Below are 26,106 nucleotides of genomic sequence, written 5' to 3'. Positions count from 1 at the left end.
GGCGGCGGGCGGGGGCGAGCACCCCACATTGCGTTGGAAAACACTCACGGGTCGCTTTTCCTTGCTTGGCAGTGGTTGCACATGTGGTGGCATCAGGTGCGGGTTTTGTGGAGGATCTGGATGAGTCGTAAGTACTGGGGTGGCTTGCTGGGTTACCGAATGCTGGTTGTTTGCACGGGGGGATGGCCCCAGCCTGACAGCTTTGTGCAGAGCGTGGTGGTCAAGAAGGCTACACTGCAAAACTTTCTCTTTTCCTTAGCAGGAATTGCAGAAAGATTGTAGTCTGTATTAAGTAGGTGCCATTAATGAAGCTGAGGAACACTTTAATTCTGCATTTCATTTTAGAGCTGTTAATAACAGCCATTACCAAACACGTTCTCAGGTGTCCTTGCTCTTTCTTTTTGGTAAAGTAAGTATACTGGTGGATTGATACCTGCCCCAGATAAAAGCTGATTATGTTTAACCAAATTCTTCATTAGAATTTTCTGCATAGCTGCTGCAAGGAGTTGGGAGAATGTGTGTAAGTAGGTTCATGCATGGCCAGAAACAGAAGAGAGAAGAAGGCCTGCCGGACTAGTTCATGGCTGTTTGAAGTGCCAGCTATATTCTAGTCTAAAAATGTGCTTTTACAACAGATTTAGCCCTGAGATGGTGGAGGTGTTGAAATGGATACTCCTGCCCTTAACTTGGGTTATGTAGTGTTATCGTTCATGTGCCTTGCTTTAGGAGTTTAATGGCTACATACTTGCTTTTCCCAGTAAAAACTAACTTTCCAAAACTTAATTGATTTTTTTTCTTTAGATAAGCGGGTTGATCTAAGGTGCAACAGAGCAGCACAATTGTTAGAACTGAGATAGAGGATTTATAAAATACTAGCTGGTCGAGGAAGAAAAGGTGGCATTAAATGGCTGCTTTATGATAAATTTATGCCAGTCAGAGGTGATGTTTTCATGAGTGTTCAAGATAAATTGCATCATAGAGCTAAACAGTCAGAAAAACACTCACTTTTTCACTGTATTGCTTACTCAGCTAGAGCAGATAATTGTAGGGTCAAATGAGGTGGAATTGTGGGGGAGGAAATGGGAACATATGGAAGGGGTAGTGAAGAGAGGTACATCATCATCTCTGACTGTTTAAGATTTTGTGAAAAAGAAACTGAAGTGGGGAAAATGCTAGGAGTTGATTCTCAATGCTTGTTTTTGAAACATGGCTCATATTTTCAAGGACTGAAGATAAAGAGGCTATGTGTGTAAAATAGGCTGTGTCTGTGCTCCTGCATCATGTTCCTGTATCATATAAATTTAAATGTAATTGCTGCTTTGGAGTGAAGAAGCATAATTCTGCAGTCACATAACTTTTATAAAGTAGCAAACAAAGAAAATTCTGTTTTAGAATGCTTCAGTTTTGCAGCTACAAAACTATATAGAAGCAGGTATTTGCAATTTGGATTAGGAATTGAATGATGAGTTGTTCAGCACAGGTGTTGTGATTTTTTTTTTCTTTGGTGAGAAAAAAAAAATGGTGAGAGAGGTCAGGAAAACAATTTTAAAAAAGATTGGGAGCAATGACTGATGAAAGTTTCAAATATTCAATTTTATAGAAGCCTAAACATTATGGAGTTTTTGCTGGTGCTGAAAACTTTGGGGTTTGAGTTTTGGTAGCTGCAAACGGTGCCTGCTAGGACAAGGTCCTGAGCTGAGGGGATACAGGAGAACAAGCAGGAGGGAATAGCAGGGCTGCAGGTCACCCAGCACCACCCAACTGGGATGTGGAAGGGATGCAAAATAAGATCTATGGTTCCTGTCAGCTTATGCTTTCCACACTGCTGCCTGCTGCAGACCAGTGCTCATCTTGTGGCATTTGCTGACTTGTTCCAGTGTGGTAATGAAGCAGATAAGTAGCCTGACTGAAAAAAAAGGAGATATTTTTCTGTTTGTGAGCACTGGGGGCTCAACCCAGCATCAGAAATGGTGCAAGGAGAGTGAGAAGGGAGATGGGGAGGAATAGAAACAGCATCTGTGTTGGTGTAAGACTCTGGAATTGTGGCCTTGGGCTTCAGTTTTGCTTCATGCTGCTTTCATTTGATGGGTAATGATTAAGTGGGGTACATGGGTTAGGTGGGAGTTGAACTTCTGTAGTATTGTCTAATATGACATTACTAGCATCAATTTAGATAGATTTTTTTTTGTCATACTTAAGATTTTAATGTTATTTTTAAATAGGTGATTGCAAATGGGTGATACAACTTGAAATTTATTATTGTAATCACTCCAATATCTTTTTATATCTTACACCCAAGTTATTAAACCCCATTGGAATGTTCTGCCTCCAGGCATTTCCTTTGTTTCCTTCTTTTCCATGCTACCTACTGGTTTTGTAAGGTTTCTGTCAACCTTTCTCAGTGGTTTAGTGCTCTTTGCAGCCTCCCGTAGCGCTCGTACTGTGGCAGGGGGAGGAGGACATTTCAGTGTATGCTCTTGTACAAACCAAAGATGGTGCTCTAAATAGAAGCACAGCCCAGGATCTGATGATCTAGTGGCTGCTTTCTGCCTCTTGCATCATAACCAATTATTTGACACTATAATTGGAAGTTAGCAGGAGGTTCATTAGAGCTCTCAAGAGATGCTAGACTCTTAACTAGTTCTTTCATTAGCTCTGTAGCACATCGGGTGGTGAAGTGTATTTTTGGTGAGATGGTCAACTAAGCAATTTTGTGACTGAAAAGTGCTGCTTTCCTGTAGAGGTTTTGTGTAAGTCACTGCAAATACCATTTCTGCTGTGCAAGTGTTACAGCCTTGGCCTGCCATCAATAAAACAAAAAAGGCTTGAATTTGCCACTGAAATGCTGCAATTCTGAGTTTCAAACTCTCAGTGCTGTAATTGGGTTACATTGCTGATGTGTGAATACTTTCTTTCAAACAGTAGGCTGGTATCAGCACTAGTATTTCCTCAAGACTATTATGGACCCGTACAAATGTACCCAACTTTAAATAAAATATAATAGATACTCTCTACTTACTGCCTATGAGCCATTTATAGCCATGCTGCATATTGGGAATTGATGAGTTGGGCTGTAACTTGTATTAATTGGGTCTTAACTTAGGGTGTAGATCACACACTTATTGTCTGATGGTATAGACATGTACATCTCCTTTCACAATCAGTGTTACACTAATAGTGCTGTATATTGTATATTATAGCGTGACAATAGTCACAGTTCTAGTCACTTCTGCAAAGCTTATTTTTTACAAAAATAAACCTTATGTGAAAATTCTGGTGCATTTCATTCTCAACACAGAAATAGCCAATAATGTGATAATTTCTGTGATCTTGTGGCAGTAGTTCAGTGAAGTGCATAAGCAACATTTCAAGGGGCATCAAGGAACTTGGATTTATCATGTTCTATTTTTGTTTTAGAGGTTTTAGCATTTAGTGACAGATTTACAGTTAATAGAGCTCATCAATTCATTCAGATGTCATTTGTCTGGCATGAAGAGTATTCTGTGTAACCTGTTTTTTTATCAGTAATTTGAACATTTTAATTTTGTTAAGTTGATTTCTTCTGTGCTCCTGTAATAAAAACAACACACCTACAGTAGAATGTGGGAGAAAGTTAAATTAGAATGGTTTTGCATGTTAACAGTAAAGATAATTTGGTTAGTCTGCATTTGGTAAAGCCAAAATTAACATTGTCAACCAGTGCTCTATCTAAGAGGCTGTATTAGTTGATCTATAAAAATGCAACATTTTCTAAACAGTCAACAACAGTATTAAATATAACTAGAGCAGCTGCAAAATACTTCTTCCCTTAGGTTACATATCCTAATCAAGTATCTTTTGTGTGTTTGCTGTTTTTGTTACTGTTTCTGTTTTGGTGGAGTTTTTTTGGTCTTGACAAGCAGTTATAGAAACCTAACTGGTACCACTAGGTATGTAGTATTATGTGCAGGGGCAATCTTAATAATGAATAATAACTCCTTCCTCACACCCCCAAGGAAAGAAAGAAAGCAGAATTATTCTATCTATAATTATATATCAACTTAACTATAAGACTTAACCTGTTTCATACATGTGCTGTGGTTATTTATTTCAGCTATCTCATACATTAATTTCATTCTTTTCCCCTCCTAGGTTTAAAGAGAACCGCAAAGATGATATTTGGCTCGTAGATGTGAGTATATGAGGGAAAATGGCAAGAGCTGCTAGTGGAAATCAAAACACAAAGTGTAGAATGATGCACAGTGTAGTGAGGCTGCTTAGTTGTTTGGAAAGTTGTACATGGTTTGGAAAAATTATGTGTCAGTAATTGTTCTGACAGGATGGATAAGTCTGTATTGTTCAGGGTGAAGCAGGAATTACACTGAGTGCTGGATGCAGACAGGCTTTATCCTGGTTTATTTAGTCCTTAAAAAAGGAGAGCAGATGGGCAGTCATGAGGTGATAGCCTCTGTTTAGAATCTTAACAGTTCCATCCTCTACTTGTACTGGCTAATGTGTGCTCCAGTCATTTAGTGCTACAACATCTAGTAAATTAGATGCTTCTTTTGCTTATCTAACATTTGGAAAGATTCAGTGCTCCTTATTTTAGAACAAGGAATTCTTAAAAAATATTAAGCTTCTTTGGGAATGAGGTAAAATTCTGTTTAGCTCACCCCAATATGAAGGGTAATTCCCAAATTGTATAATTCAGATTTGTGATTTTTGAGTGGGGGAAAACTGTGTATCCTGATTCAGAATCGATCAGTAATGTATAGGAAAACAAAATCCAGTTTTGTCCGCTTGTGACCTGATCTTGTTATACCAAAAGATTGATATCTTCCCTATCAATTTCACTGAGATGTTGCAGCAAGACATAGGCAGACACATGAAACGAAGCCTCTCTTAGGGGTCTGCTTAGCCCTGAGAAAATGGGATTGATTTTATAGTGTCCTTGTGTAAAAGTAGTTGGTGAAGAACTGAAATCCAGAGGCCAGCTTGGGGCAGTGTACACACATGGGTCTATAGCCCTTACTTTGAAAGAACAGAGTTCCCCTGTCGTGCAAATGTACTCACATTCCTGATCATTTACATGATCATGTAACTTAAAAAGAGGGGAAAATATTGCAGAAGAGATTTTTTTTTTAAATGTTACCACGGTCTACTTTTAAACAAGAAATTGTATAATAGTACAATTGTATGTATTCTTTTCAATCTTATGCTTTCCTATTAAAAGTCGCACCAAATCATAAAAGTTTTGTTTGTCACTCCAGCTGCATAACTAACTCGCAGTTAAGACTTAAAAAGAGCAACACAACTGGAAAATAAATGTTGCTAATGTATTTGAGGGTTAATCATAGAATCAACATCTCTTTAATTATTTCCCTTCATTAACTTCTCTTTCTTCTACTTTTTTGTAAATCAAATGTATTTCCTTCTCAGTTTTACGCACCTTGGTGTGGCCACTGCAAGAAACTGGAGCCTGTGTGGAATGAAGTGGGTATGGAAATGAAGAACATGGGCTCTCCAGTAAAAGTTGGGAAGATGGATGCAACTTCTTTTTCTAGTAAGTATGGTTTGGTCTGCAGTAGTTTCATGACAGCCTCTGTTTTGAAACTGTTCTTAATTTTTTTCTTGAAGTCATCCTTGTGTTCTGTGTTGTAGCAAATATATGCAAAGTCACTGGAGAACAATTTCCTCATCTTTCTTTCCTAGAAGTGACAGCATGCTGTAGTATGTGTTTTTCTATCATGCTTGTTTCTGCTTGTGTAGGGGATTTTTCCTGACAAATGGAAGGTAAAAGCTTGTCAAAGATCAGCTTTTGAAATGCTTCTGAGAGTACCATTATACAAGCCCCTTTGTGGTGCATCTCTTGACAGCATTTTAGGTTCCTTTTATTACTGTTGGACAGGTGCTTGTGTTCCTGCTGTTGTTCTTTTCAGGTAATCAGTCTTTAATATGTTACACCAAAAGCCTGCTGAAATCACTGAAGTGGTTACATCAATGTTGAGCCAATTTCTCCCCCTGTTTCTCTGTAAAAGTCTTGAAGAACCAATTTCAGTGATTTTAACGCTTCCTTTTTTTCATGATGTTTTTCATATGTATTGACCTTTTCAGAAAAAAAACCAAAGCTTTAGGTATTCAGAAAAGTGGTTGGGGTAGACAAGAGAGGATTGTTGCAGCTTAGCAGCATTTTCTTAGTTTTAGTGTGCTTGTTTATTGTCACTTCACTCAAATCTGTGGAGGACATTTAAGAGGGGAAGGCATAGGGACCACTGGGGCCCAAGTGAGATCAGTTATGTAACAAAACTCCATCACTACATCTAAGATTTTTAGTTAATACCTGTTAAACCTGATTATTCAGGATTGTTATATTTACGTAAAATATTATGCAGAATATCTTTTTCAGTGTTATTCCTGTTCTTCTGTGCTTACATACAGCAGAGTTTGGTCTCTGGAGATCTAAATGATCTTGTCTTGAACACCAATTTATTGTATGTAGCTTTTTCTGTAAAACTACATAAATTTGACCTCATATTTAATCTTAAAGCTATTGATTTGCTAAAGAAAAATAAGTCTGGAGAATTAAAAGCTCCAAGATCATGAAACCAAATAACTTCCAAATTGGCAATAGATTTGGTGGATCTCTAATGTTCCAGTCACGTGTATAAAATTGTAAACCATATAAATTATATAAACTCTTACCCTGAAATAGTTACATCTGTCATCTTGGTACTAGATTTTTGTATTTGCTACCTAAAACAGAATTGGCTGTTTGGTTTTGTGCCAAGTTCTGTTTTGCTTATTTAAAACTGACTAAAAGGTGCAAGGGTTCCCCTGTGCCCTGGGAAGGGTGGGTACAGCAGTTGTACCCAGAGGGCAGTCCCCCAGTGTGGTACCTGGGGAGTTTCCGTGGGGCTGGCCTCAGAAGGACACTCAATGGGGACAGAGTGGAAATGTGCCAGACCTGGGGTGAGTGCAGTTCCTTCTGTTTGCCCATTCTGCTTTCTTCAGATCAGCAGGTGGAGGGGAGGATGTAAATAAGTCCCTTCCATGATGTTGAGAGGATATATTAAAAAAATGCCTGTTTTGTAGTCCCCCTGGCTGTGGAGCTGTACAAGGAGAAATGAGGTGCCTGTCAGCAGCTTTTGTGATTGGGTGTTCTAATACACATCTGACTGCATTCCAGCTCTCTGTAGTACAGCTGGGAGAGAAGAGGGTCAGAATCAAACTGATCTGTTATGCATGTTTCTTAAATCAGTCTCCTCTGTCTACGATGCTGGTAGGTGAGCTGCAGGTTTTATCCTGTGCAATTAGGGTGTCAATCCAGCCAAACAACCTTAGGGTCACAATTTCTAAACTGTTACTCAGAGCCCTGCACCAAGTCCTCCCACGAAGAATCATTAAGGTTGGAAAAGACCCTTAAGATCATTAATTCCAGCCATCAACCTAACACTATCATAACCACTCACCTTGTCCTGAAGTGCCAGGTCTACATCTTTTTTGAACACTACCGGGGATGGTGACTCCAACACCTCCCTGGGCCAGCCCAGTCCAGTGCCTCACCACTCTGTCAGTAAAAAAATTCTTCCTAATACTCACCCTGTCACAACTTAAGCCCATTTCTTCCTGTCCTGTTGCTCATTACCTGGGAGAAGAGACCAACACCCACCTCTCTATAACCTCCTTTCAGGGAGTTGTAGAGAGCAAGGTCTCCCCTCAGCCTCCACTTCTCCAATTCCCTCAGCTGCTCCTCACAAGCCATGTTCCCCAGACCCCTCACCAGCTTTGGTGACCCCAGTCCTCAAGCTGTGGCCTCCCCAGTGCCGAGTCCAGGGGCACAGTCCCTTCCCTGCTCCTGCTGGCCACACCAGTTTTGATAGAGTCCAGGATGCTTATGGTTGTCTTGGCCACCTGGGCACACTGCTGGCTCAGGTGTCCACCAGCACCCGTGGGGCCCGTGCTCTGGCGTGTTGTTGGTAACATCAGAGTGTTTATGTTAAAAGCATTGAATCTTGTTGCATTTTGAGTGCAGGGGCTGTTTTTCAGTAGAGTCAGAATTTTAGACTTTGGCCTTTGTTGAGGACTACTGAGGTTAACTTTTGGAGAACAGCGAATCGACTGGGAAGTTTATGGTGGCAGTTAATTGACAGTTTATGGTGGCAGTTGCTGTCTTCACAACTGGAAGAGCAGTTGCAAATTCTGCTCTGACTGATGGGAGCAAGTTACAAGGGTTTAAACAAACGTGAAGTGGGAGAAAAAGTTCAGCAGTTCTCTTTTTACCGCTTTAGCAAGCAGCACATAAGTAACTCATTGCTTAGAGTGTGTCTGTTTCTGCTGGAGTTGACGACTAGACATTTACCTCTGCAGAATATGCTTTAAAACTGACTTTTTTTTCTAATTACTGCAATATGCTGTAGTTTTGTTACCCAGTAATGTAGCCAATAAATAGTTAATTGTCTTATATTTCTTTCAAGCATTGTTATTTACAAGCCTACATCCGTGATGCTTAGTTCTCGCCTCTCATATTTTCAGCCAATTGTTTGTGCACATTAAATGCATACGACCTTTTGGTGAAAACTGACCACAAATGTCTATTCAGAGGATTCTCATGCCATTTAATTTGTAGCATGTGAATTGAGAGCCTCTGCTGGGACCCTGCAGTACCTCTGAAAAAGGTCCAGAATTTAATGATGTAGTTTCATAAACAGCAGTTTCTTGAAAGCAAGTAAAACAATTTATGCTGAACTAAGTGGTAGATTTTTCATTTACATGGCTTGAATAGTAAACTGTTTAAAGATTAAGGTAGGAGAGCAAGAAAGTCTTGGTTCACTTTGTCTTTAACACATTTCTTTCAGGTATTGCATCTGAATTTGGGGTGCGAGGCTATCCAACAATTAAGCTGTAAGTTGATGCTTGCCATTGAATTTTTAACAGTTACTATCCTACCACTGATTTCATGGCAGTAAAAAAAAAAAAAAATTATGTCCCTCTCTGCTTTAAAAATCCCAAGCAAACCAACCACAAAAAAAAGCTTATTAGAATGAATAAAGCTTCCTTGAATATTCTTAGAATACAAGTGTGCTACAGCCCCTGTCAGCAGGGTACAGTAAAATGACCAGGACTTGATGGAAGCTTAATTTAATGCATAATACATGTGCAGATACAGTTTAGTTGATTTCATTCTGCTCTTTTTTTTCCTCTTTCACATTTATCTAGCTTAAAAGGTGACCTGGCATACAACTATAGAGGTCCTAGAACCAAAGATGACATCATTGAATTTGCTAACAGAGTGGCAGGGTACGTATGCCCTTCTGGTGACTTAAAACCTCTGTTGGATTTTGAGGTGGGCCAAAAATAAAATCTGTTTAAAAAAGAACAAGACATTGACATGAAGCTAAAAACTTTGTGTACTTTACATGTGGTTGTGTGTGTTTCTGGTGGTGAGTTGCACAGAGAAAAGAGGTAGAGACTGGCTTAGTCACAATCCCTTCTTTACAGAGCAAGGACTAAGGGCTTTCCACAGTAATGGAAACTATGAACAAATGAAACTCATGGAAGACACAAGTTCTTGTATGAGCCAGAATAGGGACCTAAATGTTAGCTGATAGTCTTCAGCAGAAGGCAGAATCTAATACCCAAAAGTTATCTTATATTGGATAAATCTTAATTCTTTCTTTCCTTCTTTCTTAAATATAATTAAGAAACGCTCATCTAGGTACATAATATTAATTGTTGTTCAGTATTTTGTAGTTTAGGACTATTGGTGGTCTCTAATAATTAACCAGAGTTTTCAAACTTATTTATTTCTAAGACCATTTTTTTTCTGTTGTGCTTACATTCAGAATTTTCTCTCTTATTGTGGCCTTGCACTATAAAAGGAAGGGTTGGAAGAAATACGGAGAGAGACTTTTTATCAGAGCCTGTAGTGAGAATGCAAGGGACAAGGGTTTTAAACTGGAAAAAACTGTGTTCAGATTGGACATAAGGGAGACATTTTTTGCTGTAAGGGTGGTGAGGCACTGACACAAAAAAGCTGCATGGCATTTTCTTGGGGATTAGTGTTTGGGTTTTGCAGCTTGCAGAAAGTGAGATTTTTCTTTCTCTTTTTTTTTTTTTTTTCTCCCTTCCCAGACCTCTCATCAGGCCACTTCCTAGCCAGCACATGTTCGAGCATGTGCAGAAGAGACATCGTGTACTTTTTGTGTATGTTGGTGGTGAATCCCCTTTAAAGGTTTGAAGCTTGATTAAATGAAGTTACTTACTTTGCTATTCACAGGTGTAGTTTAAAATATTTTCTAAAAGACTCAAGTGTGTGTTTGTGATAAATTATAATCTTTTTTTATGGTGTTCAAGTGTTTGTACAATCTTGTGTCACAACCATATTTTCTAGCTGCTCTTTGAAGATAAGGTATGTCACAAAACATCCTTTTGAAGCATTCTAGAAGTTCAGAGATTAAAACCCATCGTTTGTATTTTTGCAGGAAAAATACATTGAAGTTGCTTCAGAACTAATAGTTTATACGTACTTTTTTTCTGCCTCAGAAGATGTGCTGCCTGAGGTAAGCTGTTTCAGGGCCTAATATTTCCACAGAACAGTGTAGTTCTAGGTAATTTTGCTGGTTTGGTGGCACAGAGATGGCTCCTTAAAATGCACTTGGTTTTGATAAATTTCAAACTAACTACACTGAAACATTTAATTTTTGAGTCTATATGGGGGAAGAATGAAAACCAGGTTTCAGTCTCTCATTGCTTTATATCGGCCAAATTAGTTGTTCTATCATATTACTAAAAATAAAGTATCCAGAACTCAACATGGACCACACAAACTGCTCAAGAAAGTAGATACTTTGATTTTAAACTAATGCAAAGCTCTTACTGCTTCTAACAGCCCATTCACTAACCACTTTTACACCTAGTTTGGGGGACAGTGGCACAGAGTATAAATGGTACCCTAATAATCAGAGAAGTACCTTTTCAGGTATGCTATTTTCACCTAGTGGAATACAGCTGATCAAAACATTAGTCTGCCCAGGGATCAACCAATCCAGTCTACTGGCTGCAGAATCCTCATGTGGCTCTTTGGAGGATTCTGTAACAAGGAAATTATTTACAGTTAGTAACAAGGGTGGAAAAAATTGCTACTGCTGTTGTTAGTCTAACCCCTGTTGCTTATCTGTGGAAGCAAAGTCAAGAGACTTTTTCACTTATTGTCATCTCCAAGAGGAACCCAAGTACACTTCATGCCTGCTGACACATGACTTGGAAATGAGTTTGGGATTAGTAGGGTGACAGCTAACATAACATTTATTTTTAGGCACCTGCATTTTCTAACATCATAACTAGAACTGGCCTCATTATAAATAATGTGGTATACAAGGCTTCTGTAAATCTGTGGCTGCCTCAGTTTGAATGTTGCTATGTGCACTTTGGCCCCAGCTGGGCACAAAAATTACTGTTCACTTGTGCAGTGGAAAGTGTACGAGTCTGGAGCTCTGAGATTCTATGATCACAGTGATGTAAGCAGTGAGCTGGTTTTCCCCTGGCTGTCATTTCCCTCCAGTGTCACTGAAACTGAAGTAGTGGTGGTGTGCAGGATTCGATGGAGAGGAGCAGAGATGTTATGAAATCACTGGTTGTAATGAGGCTTTGCATGGCACTATTCACTCTTGGGCTTTGTCACCTTGGGTAATCTTGTTCCAAGCTTCTTGCAAGCCATAAGCTGTAGATAGACTGACTTGCCCTTTAAAGAAGTTAAACTATGTTTTAATAGTACATTAAAGCATCTTCTAGAATGGCCACCTTCTTGCTCATTCATATGAGCTGTTACATTGCAAACCTACTGCTTTTACATTGGTTTCCAAGAATGGTTACAGAAGGCATGTAATTTGGAAAAGCACTGTTCTTATGCTTCCCAGACATATCAGTAAATTAGACAATTCAGCCAACATCATCTTCAAAACTAGACTCTTGATGCAGTCCTTTCTTAACCACAGATTCTGTTAGGATTTTAACTTGGAATCCGAGTAGATACGCTATTTCCTCTGTGGCAGGTTATGGAAAAGCTGAATAAGATTCTTTTAAGCTCCAAGTGACAGGTTTCAACACCTTGTATTTCTTTTTGAGTGTGTTGCTGACCATCCTAAATGCCATGTTTAGGATGGTGCTGGAGGCATTCATTGTTCTGTGCCTCAGCTAGGGCTGTTTGAGGCCCTGGCTGCTGAAGCCGTGTCTTTATTCCATCAGCCTCAACCACAGGCAGCAGCCCAGAAGTAGTGGGGCATGTTCTCAACGTTACCATTTTCCTCTACAATGTTGACTGTCCATTTAGTAAAAGTAAGAGTGTGACAGGTATGCTGACAAGGGCATGAACTGGGAGCAGGGAGCATGATTGATTATCATCTCAAGTTATCACCTCCTCTCTAAAGTTCATGTCCAATCAATAAAATACTTTTCATGCTACTGCAGATACTAATAAAAATTCTGCTTCATTTACACTTTGTCAGACCTACCTCTAAAAAAATACATTTATGTTGTGTCACTTTTTAATATGTGGAAGCTGATAAATTTATTTTGGTAAATGTAGACAGGAAACTTTTAACTGTACTTTTGAGATTTTTTCCCCATGGATGACATTTCCACCTTTTAAGATATTTTCTTTGTTTGTGTAAAAATCTTTTAATCTTCCATGAATTAATTGAAACCCACCTCTTTCAGTATGTGACATTGCCTGAATTGCCTGCTGTTGTGGTCTTCAAAGATGGAACTTACTTTGTTTATGATGGTAAGTAACAGTGGACATTACCTTAAGATCTGTAAAGTATATATGGAGAAACTGGAACAATTGGGGTTTTATTGAAGGTTGTGTTGGGGTGCTGGGAAATTCCACAATCCTGTGATAAATAACAGCTCCTTCATGAAGGAGAGAGAGAAAACTGATTAGTTCTTATGGAACAAAATACACTTGAGACAGAATTCATTTAGGCAGTACTGAAATAGAAATGATGATGTTTGCTTTGTGTTATCAGTAAGATGTAGCTTCTAGTATTTTTGGGTTTCTGTCATTAATACACTTATAAAAGTTATCCCTTCACTCACTGTCTAAATTCATCACATAGAAAACAGAAGAAAACTCTTCCTGAAGAGGAATTGACCATTATACTGCAAAGCCCATGATTTATAGTGCCTCAGATGCACAAACATACTTATATTGAATATCATGGGTTGGCTTACAGGTACACTGCTGATTTAAAAAAAATCTACTCTTGACTTAGGTTGTTTTAATGCAGGTTTTTACATTAAATTTGGAACATATCCCTCAGGTGCTTATTATGCTGTTTTAATTTCTGAGGATCAGTAGTACCACAGCAAAGTACTCCAGACAGGCTATCAAGGATGTTCTTTGTGATCTCATAGAATGGCTGTACTTGTCTTCCTCTTCAGTCTGTTCCCTTACCAATTGTCCTCCAAATAAAAGTTCACTGTATGGCCTCTTTGATTTGCATTAATTTTTTTTTTTTTTTTAGAATGTGCCCGGAGGAGGGAAGCCTGTCAAAAAGGAACATTTCTGAATGGCTTTTTGCTGTGTGACTCACTTGCTTTCTCCACAGCTTTCAAAACAACTCAAAAACCCTATTAATCCAGGCTTCTAATTTACCTTGTAAAAATTTTACTCTTTTAGTAAACATCATTGCTAGGAACATCACTGTAAATAAAACAAGTTATGAAGTAGCAGGTTAAGAATTTGTGCAACCATTATGATCAGGCAAAAATCTGAAGAGCTCAGTGTAAGGAAAAGGTTTACCAAAATGCATTTCAGTGCTCTGGCTTCATCTGGTGTTTTGGTTTTTTTTTCCTTCTCCATAGTAGGGGAATGAGATCCAGATCTATGGGAAGATTTATGCTTGGAATTGCTTGCTGCAATCTTAGGACAATTAATTAGTAACCTGATGTTATTGCTAAATTACTCTATCCAATGTGATTTAACACAGTTTATTTAATGTGCATTTATAGGTATGTGTGTCTTTTTTATTTGTGATTAAGATCTGATGATAATGGTGTTGGTGGTAAGTGTTGGAATTTGATTCTTTACAGCTTAAAACATCTAGCCTTTAGTATGGCTGATTCTGAATCATATGTAAATATTTGTTTATTTACATTCATGATACTGTTAATGCATCTACTTTTTCTTATTTTCTTTCAATTTCATTTAAGGGCTCTCACAAATACTTCTTTCTCTGGTTTTGTATCTCTTTACTTTGTTTGAAACTTGACCCCATCCTTTAAAACCCACTTTACAGGGAAAAAATAAAGTTTTTTTTCCTCTTTTTTGGTCTTGTTTTTAGAGTATGAAGATGGTGATTTATCATCCTGGATAAACAGAGAAAGGTTTCAAGGTTATCTTAATGTAGATGGCTTTACTCTGTATGAACTTGGAGACACAGGTGAGATTCTGGCACCATTAACATCTTTGACCTCTCTGCTACTTAACACTAAGAAAAAGTAAAGAGTGCTAAGAATGTAGTTTTTAAACCTGAAAAGTTAGTTCATCTCAGATTAAAGTCGGTAGTGCCAATCTTTTTTTTTTTTTTTTTTATATTGATGAGAACTGTTGTATTGACTAGAGTGTTCATCCAAAGCCTACACTAGTCCTTTCTTCACAACATAAAAAACTAGTATGTCTGGCCCTGCAGCAGGCAGAAAGAATGAAGAATGAGTAAGGTTTTTAGTCTGAGAGCAGCTTAGGTTTTGCATAAATTACATATTAAGTCTTGGAATACCTACAGGGAATTTTATGACTGGATTTAGAACTAGCAAGTATGGATGGCTTTAGACAGTTCTTGCATCTGGATTCAGATATCTTTAAAATAGATCTGGTAAGGAGTGGAGGGGAGCGTGTATCAAAGTGGGCCTGTTGTGGAATATTTTAGTTTTTCTCTGGCACTGTTTTTTGGAAGCCAAATGAAAACTTTGCAGCCAAGTGACTTCTGGAATAGGCAAGTGGCTTGTACTGCTCTTAAGGCATACAAACTGTGAAGTACCAGAAGAAATGCTGTCAGTGTTGATCTTTCCAGGCCAGAATACCTTATAATCTACATTCCATTTCCAAGGGAAGAAGTTTCTATCCAATGCAACATGGCATTCTTTTGGGGTTTAAAGATTATCAAACATATCTGTTCTTACATGTTTGTGGAACTAATATTGTTACACTTATATTTTAAAAGTTTACTTACAGAAGTGGTGTTATACACAGTATCTGGAATTGATCTACATCTTTTCCAGTTGCAAAAGTAGTTGTGTCCTAGTGTATTCACTAGGTAATGTCTTAGGGTGTGGAAAGAAAAGAGGAAAAGTGAGAAGGGAGATATGGAAGAAATGAGGCACAGGGAAGCTGTTGCTTTTGTGTGAGAAAGCCCAAGAATGAATCATTGTTTATGCCTTCAGAACTCTTCAGTATTAGTTGAACAAGAGTGATTTTCTTTTTTTTGAGAAATGCTTCCTGTACCTTGATGATCGGTAGGCAGTGAGCAATAGATTGCCTTGGTTGGGAGGGTTTTGAATGAATCATGGCATCTAGAGAGACTTAACAAAATGTTCTGTGCTCTAGAGGCTTTAGTTAATGCAGCTGATGACTACTACACTGTTAACAGATCTGCCTTCCTAATAGGAAGGGCCTGATCTGGAAAACCTTTGCCCACCATTCTAAACACACTTTGATTTGGTTCACCTTAGGAGGCTTTGGGTCCTTTATCTTTTAATCAGAAAAACTTCACAAAGTGAGTCCTGAAAAGATCAGTATATGTTAGTGTTTGTATTTTAAGCTCCTCTGACAGGGGTCTGTGAACTGACTTGTTTTTCTGATGTAATGTATTCTGGGCTCTGCCAGTAAATTTCCTTTTTTGTTTTTCCTTGATAAAAATACTCTAAATTTTCGGTAGTATGAAAAACAGTTGTTACTGAACCAGGTTGGATGGGGCTCTGAGCAACCTGATCTAGTGGAAGGTGTCTCTGCCCATGGCAGAGGGGTTGGAACTAGATAATCTTTAAGGTCCCTTCCAGCCCAAACCATTCTATGTATCTGGAGCAGGGAATTAATTTTTATATCTCTGTTTTGCTCCTTTTAACTTCTTTCTGTAGGTAGGCTGTTCATAGAATGCCAGTGGTGTGGCATTAAGCCACATCTTCATTTATCTTCAGTACCTTTAAGAAAACCACCTTTTAGAGAGCTGGAAAGGGCTGTTTGGCATTGGGATTGACTTAGACTTAAAGCTAATTCCTGCCCCTGGAGAGTATCTGATCTTCTAGGTTGGAGTGTTTTCCATCTGTGAATGCATGTCTCTTTTTAAATGGTTTCAAGCATTTTATTCCTTATTTTAGGAAAACTTGTGGCTATTGCAGTCATTGATGATAAAAACTCTTCAGTGGAACACACCAGGTACAGAATTGAGTATTAGTGACACTATGGGAGAAATGTGCTGGCATGACATAGAAAACCGTGGAAGCTTCCTAAATAGTAAGAAATTGTAGGTTAAAGGAATGATTTTAACTTGTGGGTGTTCTCTGATTTGTGACCTATTGAATTTACTTAATTTATGGCCCTGAGGAAGCACATGTGAGTTCAGTGAGGTGGTGAGAGACCATGTATCACTCACTCTTCTGCCATTTGTTAATGAGATCACAGGAGCAAACAATGATCACCCAGCTTTTTAAAGCTATTTTGTCACATTTTAAAAACAGATGAGGGCACACTTGAGTTCAGGTGATTTTGCAATGAACTTAGTAGGTTTAAACAAATGGCTGCTCTTCAGCTTGGTTGCATTAAAAATTAATTTAGTGATGCTTATGTATTGGTTCTCTGTGGAACTTGCATTAAGAAGGGGAGTTTTCAGTTGAGGTCAGAGTTTGGGGAATAGATTGAAAGGAGCAAAACCTTCCTCTGGCCCTTTCTGATTGTGTACATCATGAGACTAAGAAAATACTGTTGGAGTACTGTGTACAGTGATTCCTCAGACCTCTGGATTTTCTTCAGAGTCACAGTGCTGCATCTTCAGAAGGCAGTAGATGGGGTGAGGCAGCCTGAGTGCCTGTCTGTGTTTTAATTATGCTGAGGCTGTGTGGTAAATAGCTTCTCAGACCTTAGAAAACAAGCAAGAGAAACGAGGTGGTTTTTGTTCATGAAACAGGGAATCCTTATTGTGGATGAGGTACTACTTGTGGCTTACTGGGGAAATCTCAGTGCTTATTGTTTGTATTTTGGCAGAGTATATCCTGGGTTATGTCACTTTTTTCTTTTCCCCCTCCAGACTAAAAACTATTATCCAGGAAGTTGCTAGAGATTATCGGGATCACTTCCACAGGTAGGCACACATGGTATCATGAGATCTCAAATGAACTTCTGTATTAACCCTTTTAAGGAGCAGTCTTCTTTTATTTTATATATGAAAAATAATGCCTGTTTTTATATTCATATAGTGATACTTAATAAGACTACTCCATTAACAGAGCATGTTTTGGAATGCTGTCTTGTAGGTAGTCAATTTTTGACTTAAGTTCCTGAGTGTGCACTCCCATCTTCAGACCTTAGAAAACAAAAATATTTAAGGAAGAACTTTTGCTGAAACCCACTGTTCTGTTTTCTTTATCATTATTCTATTTTTCACTGCTTCCTTTACAGGGATTTCCAGTTTGGCCATATGGATGGAAACGATTACATTAATAGTTTACTAATGGAGTAAGTAAATTCTTATTCATACAATCATAGGATGGTTTGGGTTGGAAAGGAGCTTAAAGATCATCTAGTTCCAAGCCCCCTGCCATGGGCAGGGACACCTCCTGCTAAACCAGGTTGCACAAGGCCTCATCCAGCCTGATCTTAAGCACAGCCACAGGTTCCTGAGCCATTTGTTCCAGTGTCTCATTACCCTCGTAGTGAAGAAATTCTTCCTAATTTTTAATCTAAATCTGCATTCATTCAGTTTGAATCCATTGCCCCTCACCCTGTCACTACAAGCCCTTGTGAAAAGTCCCCCTCAGCTTTCTTGTCAGCCCCATTTGGATACTGACTGGAAGGCCATAGTACAGTGTCCCCAGAGCCTTGTTTTCTGAAGGCTGAACAGCCCCAACTCTCTCAGCCTGGCCCTGTGGGAGAGGTGTTCCAGCCCTCGGGTCATTTTCGTGGCCTCCTCTGGACCCACTCCAACAGGTCCATGTCCTTCCTGCACTGGGGTCTCCGGAGGTGGACACAACACTCCAGGTGAGGTCTCATGAGAGTGGAGTAGAGGGGCAGAATCCCCTCCCTCGACCTGCTTTGGATGCAGACCAGGATACAGTTGACTTTCTGGACTCATGTTGAGCTTTTCATCAAGCAGCACTCCCAAATCTTTCTGAAAATTACAATTTTCTTCTCTTGCATTTGTTAGTACATTGAGTTGAAAACAATCTCCTGAAGAATTCCTGCCTTTCTTGGGTGAAAACAAAAAAAAGTTGCTGTCCTTAGAATTCAGTGTTCAACTTAGTATCAGGTGTTTGTTAAGTCAAACTACCTAATGTAGTGTTAGAAGTCTGGCTTACTGATCATGCTGATTGACAAAGCTTATCTTTTAGGTGTCCTCTGTTTAAATTAATTGCTCTATTAGAAGTGTGGGGTTTTTTTCCTTCATTAAATTTACAGGGCACTAGACATATTTAAAGTTATGCCTATTTGTAAAAGGAAACATAAATAATGGTTGTGTGGTGTCCATTCCATGGTTTTTATTTCTGGAGAGCCACTTTTCCTTCTTGTTGCATCTTCAAGGCATGCACAGCAATATGCTTCTGCAGAGCAGCATAAAATGCCTGGAAAATGCTGTCTGCACTTGAGATGTACATGGTACCTTTTGAAGCATCTGTGTATTTTAACAACGTGCTTGACATTGGCCCTTATTGTGATCCTTTTCTAAGGAGGCATAATTAGAGCTTTAAGTTGCTTGGCATTTACAGTTGACTACTTGTTCTTCTCTGGCCTTTTGAATGAAACAAGGCAAAAATGTGGGTTGATAGACCAGCTCTAAGTTTTCAAAACTCCTTTCTTGGGGATCAAAGGATGAACAAAGCATGGGTTCGTGCCCCTAGAGGTTCTGGTTGCTCCATGGAGACTTGGGAGGCATAAGGTCTCTATTTCTGTGGAATGTCTGTAGATTAACACCTGAATACAGTAACTCTGAAACCAGCTGCCTCTCAGTTGAAGTTAAGTGATGTGATTGATCCAATGCTTTGTAGTTGCCAAATGTGAGACCTTCTTCACTTCATTAATTGCTTCTCCTGTACGGGCTCTTCTGTGTGACTGTCTGCTGAGCTGTTCCAGCCTGTTTATCTGGCAGAAAAGTGTTTGCTTTTTTGGCTAGGCAAGTAGGGGAATTATTTTGCTGATGCAACAAAACTGTTAAATCTCTTCCTGTGTATTCTGCTGAGTACCAGAACTAACATGCAAAGAAGCAGGGGAGGGGCATGAAGTCTCTGGGAGGAAGAGAGAAGTGCTGCTTAGTGATCTAGTGAGAAGATCTGTTCACCTGGATTGTTTAATTTAGCCTTAAAATGCTTGATTTTATAATTTGTAGTATATGGGAGATTGCTGTTGGAGTACTCACAGGCTTTCAGTTATTTTCTAAATGGAGGTTATACATTTCCAGCATAAGTGGAAAGCAGCAAAAGAATGCAGCAAAACATGTTCAGTGTTATAAGTAGCTACTCTTCATGTGGCTACTTGAATAATTCGAGTAAAACCATATTGCTTCAATTTTTCCATTAGAGGGCAGCAAGTGGAAGTAGAAAAGGCTGCCTGGATTGTGAGAAATCCATTGCAGAATGCTCTTCTGCTGTCCTGGATGCACACAGGAACAGATTACATTCCTTCACAGAGGACAGAATGCTGTATGATTCGTGGTTATAGAAGTAGTTGTTCCTGGTAGAACCACACTTAGGAACTTGGCTGTAGCTCCATTACTAGACATTATCTGTCTCTTTGGCAGTGGGCAAACACACTTTATTGGATTAAAAATGGTATGGTTAAAACTGCACAAAAGAGGAAAACTGAATGTTGTGTATTTTTACTGAAAGCAAAACTACATCTTTGCATAAGCTAAGGTGTATAGCATCATTTGGATGTCAAATGTGGGTGTTTGTAGAGTATTGATTCCTCAGCTCTGGGAAGAAACGTATTAAATGTGTTTTTATGAATCTCTGTATAGCATGTACAATTTGTATATGGAGTTTGTCTTTCAGCTGCTTTACAAACCTCCATTACCAGACTGGTAAATGCAATAGAAGCACTTCTTTTTTTCACAGGGGGCAGATCTTTTCTGCTTCCAAGTAATAACATTTGTTCAGTTTTAGCTGGGATGAAGTATTTTGGTAGATGCTGATAACTTGTTACCAGGGACTTGTGAAAACACCTGAGTTGGCTGATTGCCTCCTACTTAGAGTTCTTGTTTGTTCCTAATAAGTAAAGAATAGAAATGTTAAGGGGAAAAATGTATTTGGAGGTTTTTATGTTGCAGTTTGTCACTGGTGACATTAAAATTCCTTTGTTATCTCTGTAGTTGGCCTTACACTTTCTGAGGTGCCACCATGCTTTCAACTTGAGCACTGGGAACCTGTTCTGCACCTTAAGTAGTCAGTTTTCTATAAGTTTAGAAAATGCTTGTGTATAAGTATTAAACTTCTACTCTTCTAAGCTTGGAATTGAAATAAAAACCAAACAAACAAAATTCCTAAAATGTGTGAGAAAATTTAGAATAATTTCTGTGACTTCAAAGAAGAATGGCAATCCTGAGTAAATACAAAAAAAATATTGCCATGAAATAATTATGGCTTGATAGGCACAGCTAAGGCTGAAATAATCATCTATATGACTTGGATTAAGAATGTACATGGATGGGGCATTATTAGATGAGAATGAAAATGTAGAAAATCAAGGTTTGTGTGGCTTCTCCTGTGAAAGAAAACCACCTAGTTTTTAAATTAATTATGGATAGAACTGTGGGAAACTGGAAAACGGTACAGGACGTTTTTCACCTTATTTAATATATTTTGAATGTTTCTTGTTGAAAATATCGTTGTGCAGCATTAAATTTTCCCAAATCTGATGTAATTTTGAATTTAGGGCTACTTTGAGCAGTAGACTATACTGCTTTATCTCCAGAGATAATTTCTAACCCACCCCATCCCCCCCTTCTTTCTTTCTTTCTCACCCTGTGATACTAAAAAATGCTTATGCATGTGAAGGTCATCTGCTGCTAGTGATTGTTTAAAAACTTCTATAGCTTATCTGCCATATTTAGAAGAGATGTAGAAAAACTGGTTGGTGTGGGTTATTCTTTTGACTTGACGGGTGGAGGTTGATTGATTGAGTTGATGAGCTGAACCATGACTGTATGGGATGGAATTTGTGGATTACACATTAGCCCTCATGCACTGAAACATGTGTTGTCTTGATAGTGCATTTCACATGCAGTGCTTCCACCTGTGGCCTCCTGCTGACTGGCAGGTCATAAGGTACCTGACTGGCAGTGACTGGGGGTGTGTGAAGTGCAGGAACCTGCAGTGCTCACTGGCAGAGGTGTGAAGGACCATTCAAGTGAGTGTTTTCCTCCTTCCCTCTTGCCTTAAGGAGCTGCTGTAGGGAGCACACATGAAGTGAGGATTGATGGATCCCCTTTTACGTGCTGTAGGAATTACTGGATTTGCAATGTTTGCTCAGTAGTTCTTCAAATGTGTAAGCTGTCTGTTTTCTCTTTGCAGTGACCTGACAATCCCCACTATTGTTGTACTGAACACCTCCAACCAGCAGTACTTTCTGCCAGACAGGCACATCGAGAGCACAGAAGACATGGTTCAGTTCATTAACAACATCTTGGATGGTACAGCTGAAGTAAGTGTTCATTGTGACTTGGAGTATGTTGGTAGGTGTTTATTTCCTTAGATGCTAAAGTAGGAAAAAAAAATATGTTCCTGGTTATGGCATGTGTTATATCTTCCTGTCCTGCCTGTCTTCCTTTGTTGGGTGCTGTCAGTGGACACATGATTGTGCTTTCTTGAGGTGGCCTGTCACTCACAGTTCTGACTGCAGAACCTCTTTTGTGCAGTAAATTAATAGCTTGATGGATGATAGATTCACATTAAAAAAACAGTGGTATACTTCCCATATTACAGACACAGGCTTACTGTCTCTGCTCCAAAGCTAAAAATGAGCTGTCTTTTGTTAAAACAACAAAATGGATAAATGCATCTGGAATTGATGGCTTGGACAATTTGTTAATGTTGGCAAAACAAACTCAGGTTTGCTTATTCCCTGGACAGAAGCTGTGTTGTGTGGAAGCAGAAGGAGATCATGGATCAGAGCTTCCATTTGCACTTCTGGGGCCAAGAAGGCTTTGCCTCAAAGGGGAGCAGTGCTAACAAATCATTTGGCTGCCTCCTGGGAGAAGTTTCTCTTGGTTTAAGCCCCAATTCACTGTGTATTGAATGCTTATTATGTTAGCTGAATCCCACGCTGCATTCTGCCAACAGTTTTACGTCATCGGGTGGCAGTGACAAAGAATGATGTAGATAGATTCAGTCCTGTGGGGTGTTTTGGTTTATTTAATCTGACAAATTGATGTAGCAACATAATATAGGTGGATTTGCCTGCTGTTCCTGCCTGTATTGGCCATGCTCCCAGTTATGAGGTGAGAGGTATTCCTATGACTTATTTGGTGGTTCTTTGTTCTTCAATTCTCACATTTTTAGTGCTTTGTTGGTTGCATTGAGTTATCAGCATCTGTTTGACTCTATTTAAATATATCCTTCTGTTTGAAACAATGAATGAAATTGGTTTCTGGATTTTGACTCTGAGGATATTCATTTGTGATGCCTTGTGGTCTTTGTACCTTTTGTGGCAGTATTTCAGCTGGAATGATGCAAGGTCTCTCCAAATTCACCTCTCTATATGTATGTGAGGTTGCCAATACAAGACAGACAATACAGGGTGTGACTTCATTTAAGCTGAATGATGCCTGCAGACATCAAATGGCACTGCTTTGGTGATGCTCAGGCCCAAGCGGTTGTGCAGCTGTTGAGGCATCACAGCTTTCAAAGTCTGCTGGTCAACAACTAATGGGATGCAGGCTTCTCTGAACCAGAGTGAAACTTCTGAGAAGCAGAATATTCCCCCACTCCCTTCCTTGGGAAGTGTTGGGTGACTCACTTTGTCTTTCTTGTTGTTTTCTGCAAGGCCCCACAGGTAGCATTTTGTGAGTCTGTTTCATCCTGGTGAACTTTTTTGTAATTTGAGGAGTTTTGGTGAGGGTCAAGTGGCGATCAGTTGAATTCCAAAATGTAGGTTTGTTTTTGTGGTAGCTCAAGACAGGTGAAAACTGGGTCCTGTTCAACAGGCAAATTGCATTTGGATTCACATAGTGATTTGAAAGACGGCTAAATTAGGTGGCAGTGTAGGTAGTCTGTCATTGCTTGACATGAGTTTTCTTAATGACACCTTCATATCTTGTTACTTAGTTCTTGGATGGTTTTAAACTCTGTCATAATCCAGAAATAGGTATCCATCAGCTGCAGGAAAGTTCAGAAGGTCTCTGCAGTTTTATCAGTGTTACATCAGGAGAGTTGGTAGTTTCCATTACTCTTCCTCTGTGATAAGAGAGCAGAGTGCCAGCCCCCTGGTAAAGGTTGTACTGGTAGTTTAAAACAATTGAGAGAGAATTTTGCATGAGACTGTTAAAATGTTTATCCATACTTGAGAAGTTGGAGTGTCTGGGCGTCATGAGATTCAAGAATAATTACTTTTCATTTCCTTCTGATGGGACTTAAGATTGTTTAAGGTCTGAAGAATGAACTTTTGGAGTCATAACTGAGAAGTGTCAGCAGTTTTGACATAGTTGTATTTGAAATTTCAGGCACAGGGTGGTGATGGAATTCTGCAGCGGATCAAGAGAATCATCTATGATGCCAAGTCTACTGTAATGGTAAGGTTTGTGTTTCTTAGATGGTGCCCTTGTTTGGGGTTTAGAAATATTTTTATATGTTTCTTTACCATATATATATATAGTGAGAGAGAGAGAGAGAGGAATATATACTTTAGGTTTATGCCAAATGAAATTCTTCATTAAAGTTTTTTTATATTTTCCAGTGTGCTAAATATTCAGCACACGTTAGTGTCTTCATTTTTTCACTCCTTTTCTGTATTAGTCTGACTTGTCCCTGTCCTATCCTTTAAAATGCAATTCAGAATCTTTTCCTTGACCCTTTTGACATCCTTTCCTTGAAACTGATAACATTTCTCAGGACATGAAAGTGCTACTCTTTCTAGTTAGGGCATAAGGGGATTAAATACTCCATGTACTGTAGTTCTAAAGCCAGTGCTTTCATCAGCTTTGTTACAAGCTACTGATGGTTAACAGAATATTGTTGGGAAGATTTACACAAATCTGTTTCTTCAGTTGTCCTACACAAGCAAAAAAACCTGCTGTGAATTTAAACTGAAACTCAAAAGTTTCTGTATGAGTGGTGTAGAAACTTTTGTGAACATGTAACACTGAGCCATCAGTTTCTGAAAACAAATGTCCTTCCTCTTGTGCCATTAAACTACTCTTCAGTAGGAACCTGTGTAATAAGAAAATGTTTCTGCAGATCCCTGATTACTCAGACCAGTTTTTGAGAATGAGACACACATAAGAGAATGAAACTGGTTGCTTCAAAGTATTGTTTTAATGTTATTGGAGCAATTGTTTCTGAAGTGTCAGTGAACAGAATATACAGTTGGCATGTTAACATTAACTATCCCAGTGCAAGATTGTAAAATTTGTTCTAAGGGTTTTTTTTAAGACCCTATGGTAGGAATTGGTAAAATGAGGTTTCCTCCTCCATGAAAAAAAAATTCAAAAGAAAAATACAAACAAAACCTGACTCTCTCATTTAGGATGTTTCTGGATAAATACAGAGTGATAAGAGGAATACTGTGGTGTTTAGCTGTATTGGCTGAAAGTGATTTTTGCTTCAAATCTGTGTTCCAACAGTCTGTGTTCAAGAGCTCCCCCCTCCTGGGCTGCTTCCTGTTCGGGCTGCCCCTGGGGGTGATCAGCATCATGTGCTATGGGATCTGCACGGCCGAGGCGGGGGCCGAGGAGCAGGAGGCAGCCAGGAAGGAGAGCGGGGAGCGGGAGCTGACCGACGAGGGCAGCGAGGAGGAGCACGAGGAGGGAAGGAATGGGAAGTACTCAGAACTTTCAGATGGAGAGCTTCCACAGAAAGACATCGTGGAGAAGAAGAAAGACTGAGCTGTTCCGCAGAGGAATTCTCTAGAATTTCCAAATTTATTTATTGAAGGTAGTCACTCATTGATGATCTTCATGGGAAGAGGACCTCTTTGTCTGCATTATGGTAGCATTGACTTGCATGTATTCAAATTTTCTCAGAAATAGACAGAAAAAAGCCCCATGGATGTTCTCTTAATTGTCTTCAATAGATTAACAAAGAGCAATTTAAAGTGAAGAAATTTGCAGGTACAGTTATACACTTATTTTTTTTTGAATTGTTCATTTCCAGAACATGAAATAATGTTGCTTGACTTCAGTGTATGTGATGGACTAATATAGCCCAGCTAAACAGTCATTTGCATAAAATTAAGGCTGAAAACTAAGAAGGATTAAGGGATCTGTATAGTCCTTCAGAACCTGATAGCTAAGACAGCTAAATTTCCCAAGAAGCTGTTTTTTACCTGTTACAGATTATTTTGGAAAAATATCCTAAACTTTGCTATTTTCTTAAGTTGAATATAAATTGTTTAGGAACTAGAGGGCTGGTTTACCATGTAATAATGGAATTATTGGCAGTCGAGAATGTTTACTTGAAAAAAGAATGTGAGAGTTACATGCTAAATTAAGTCTTTATTAGTGCTTCAGCAGTTAAAAATATTGGGAAAACTACATCATAAACCTTTAAGAACAGGATTGCCTGTTAAATTCTTTTGTATTGCAAATGGTCTTCGAGTTCTCTGAGCAGTGCAACTTGACAAAGGAAGATGTAAATATGAACACCCTTCTATGATTCTGTTTTGCATAACTCTCTAATGACAAGGTTTTTGAATGGTGTAAATTTGTTTTA

General features: G+C 38.9%; 1 protein-coding gene across 1 annotated transcript; it reads left to right on the top strand.

Annotated features, from left to right (window-relative positions):
* Positions 1–72: 72 nt before the first annotated feature.
* Positions 73–25,280, top strand: TMX3 (thioredoxin-related transmembrane protein 3; the record flags this gene model as incomplete). Its single annotated transcript, XM_008941591.1, has 15 exons — positions 73–127; positions 4,132–4,171; positions 5,419–5,542; positions 8,835–8,880; positions 9,196–9,276; positions 10,111–10,210; positions 10,461–10,538; positions 12,694–12,760; positions 14,322–14,420; positions 16,354–16,411; positions 17,280–17,333; positions 17,651–17,707; positions 21,754–21,883; positions 23,901–23,969; positions 25,020–25,280. Coding segments are annotated over 15 exons (1,319 nt in total), but the record flags the coding sequence as incomplete, so codon positions are not given.
* Between the last annotated feature and the right edge of the window lie 826 nt (positions 25,281–26,106).

Source organism: Merops nubicus, unplaced genomic scaffold, assembly GCF_000691845.1.
Source record: "Merops nubicus isolate BGI_N331 unplaced genomic scaffold, ASM69184v1 scaffold316, whole genome shotgun sequence".
Classification (NCBI taxonomy): domain Eukaryota; kingdom Metazoa; phylum Chordata; class Aves; order Coraciiformes; family Meropidae; genus Merops; species Merops nubicus.
Note: the sequence above shows the minus strand (reverse complement) of the source record. Positions and strands in the feature narration are given on the sequence as shown.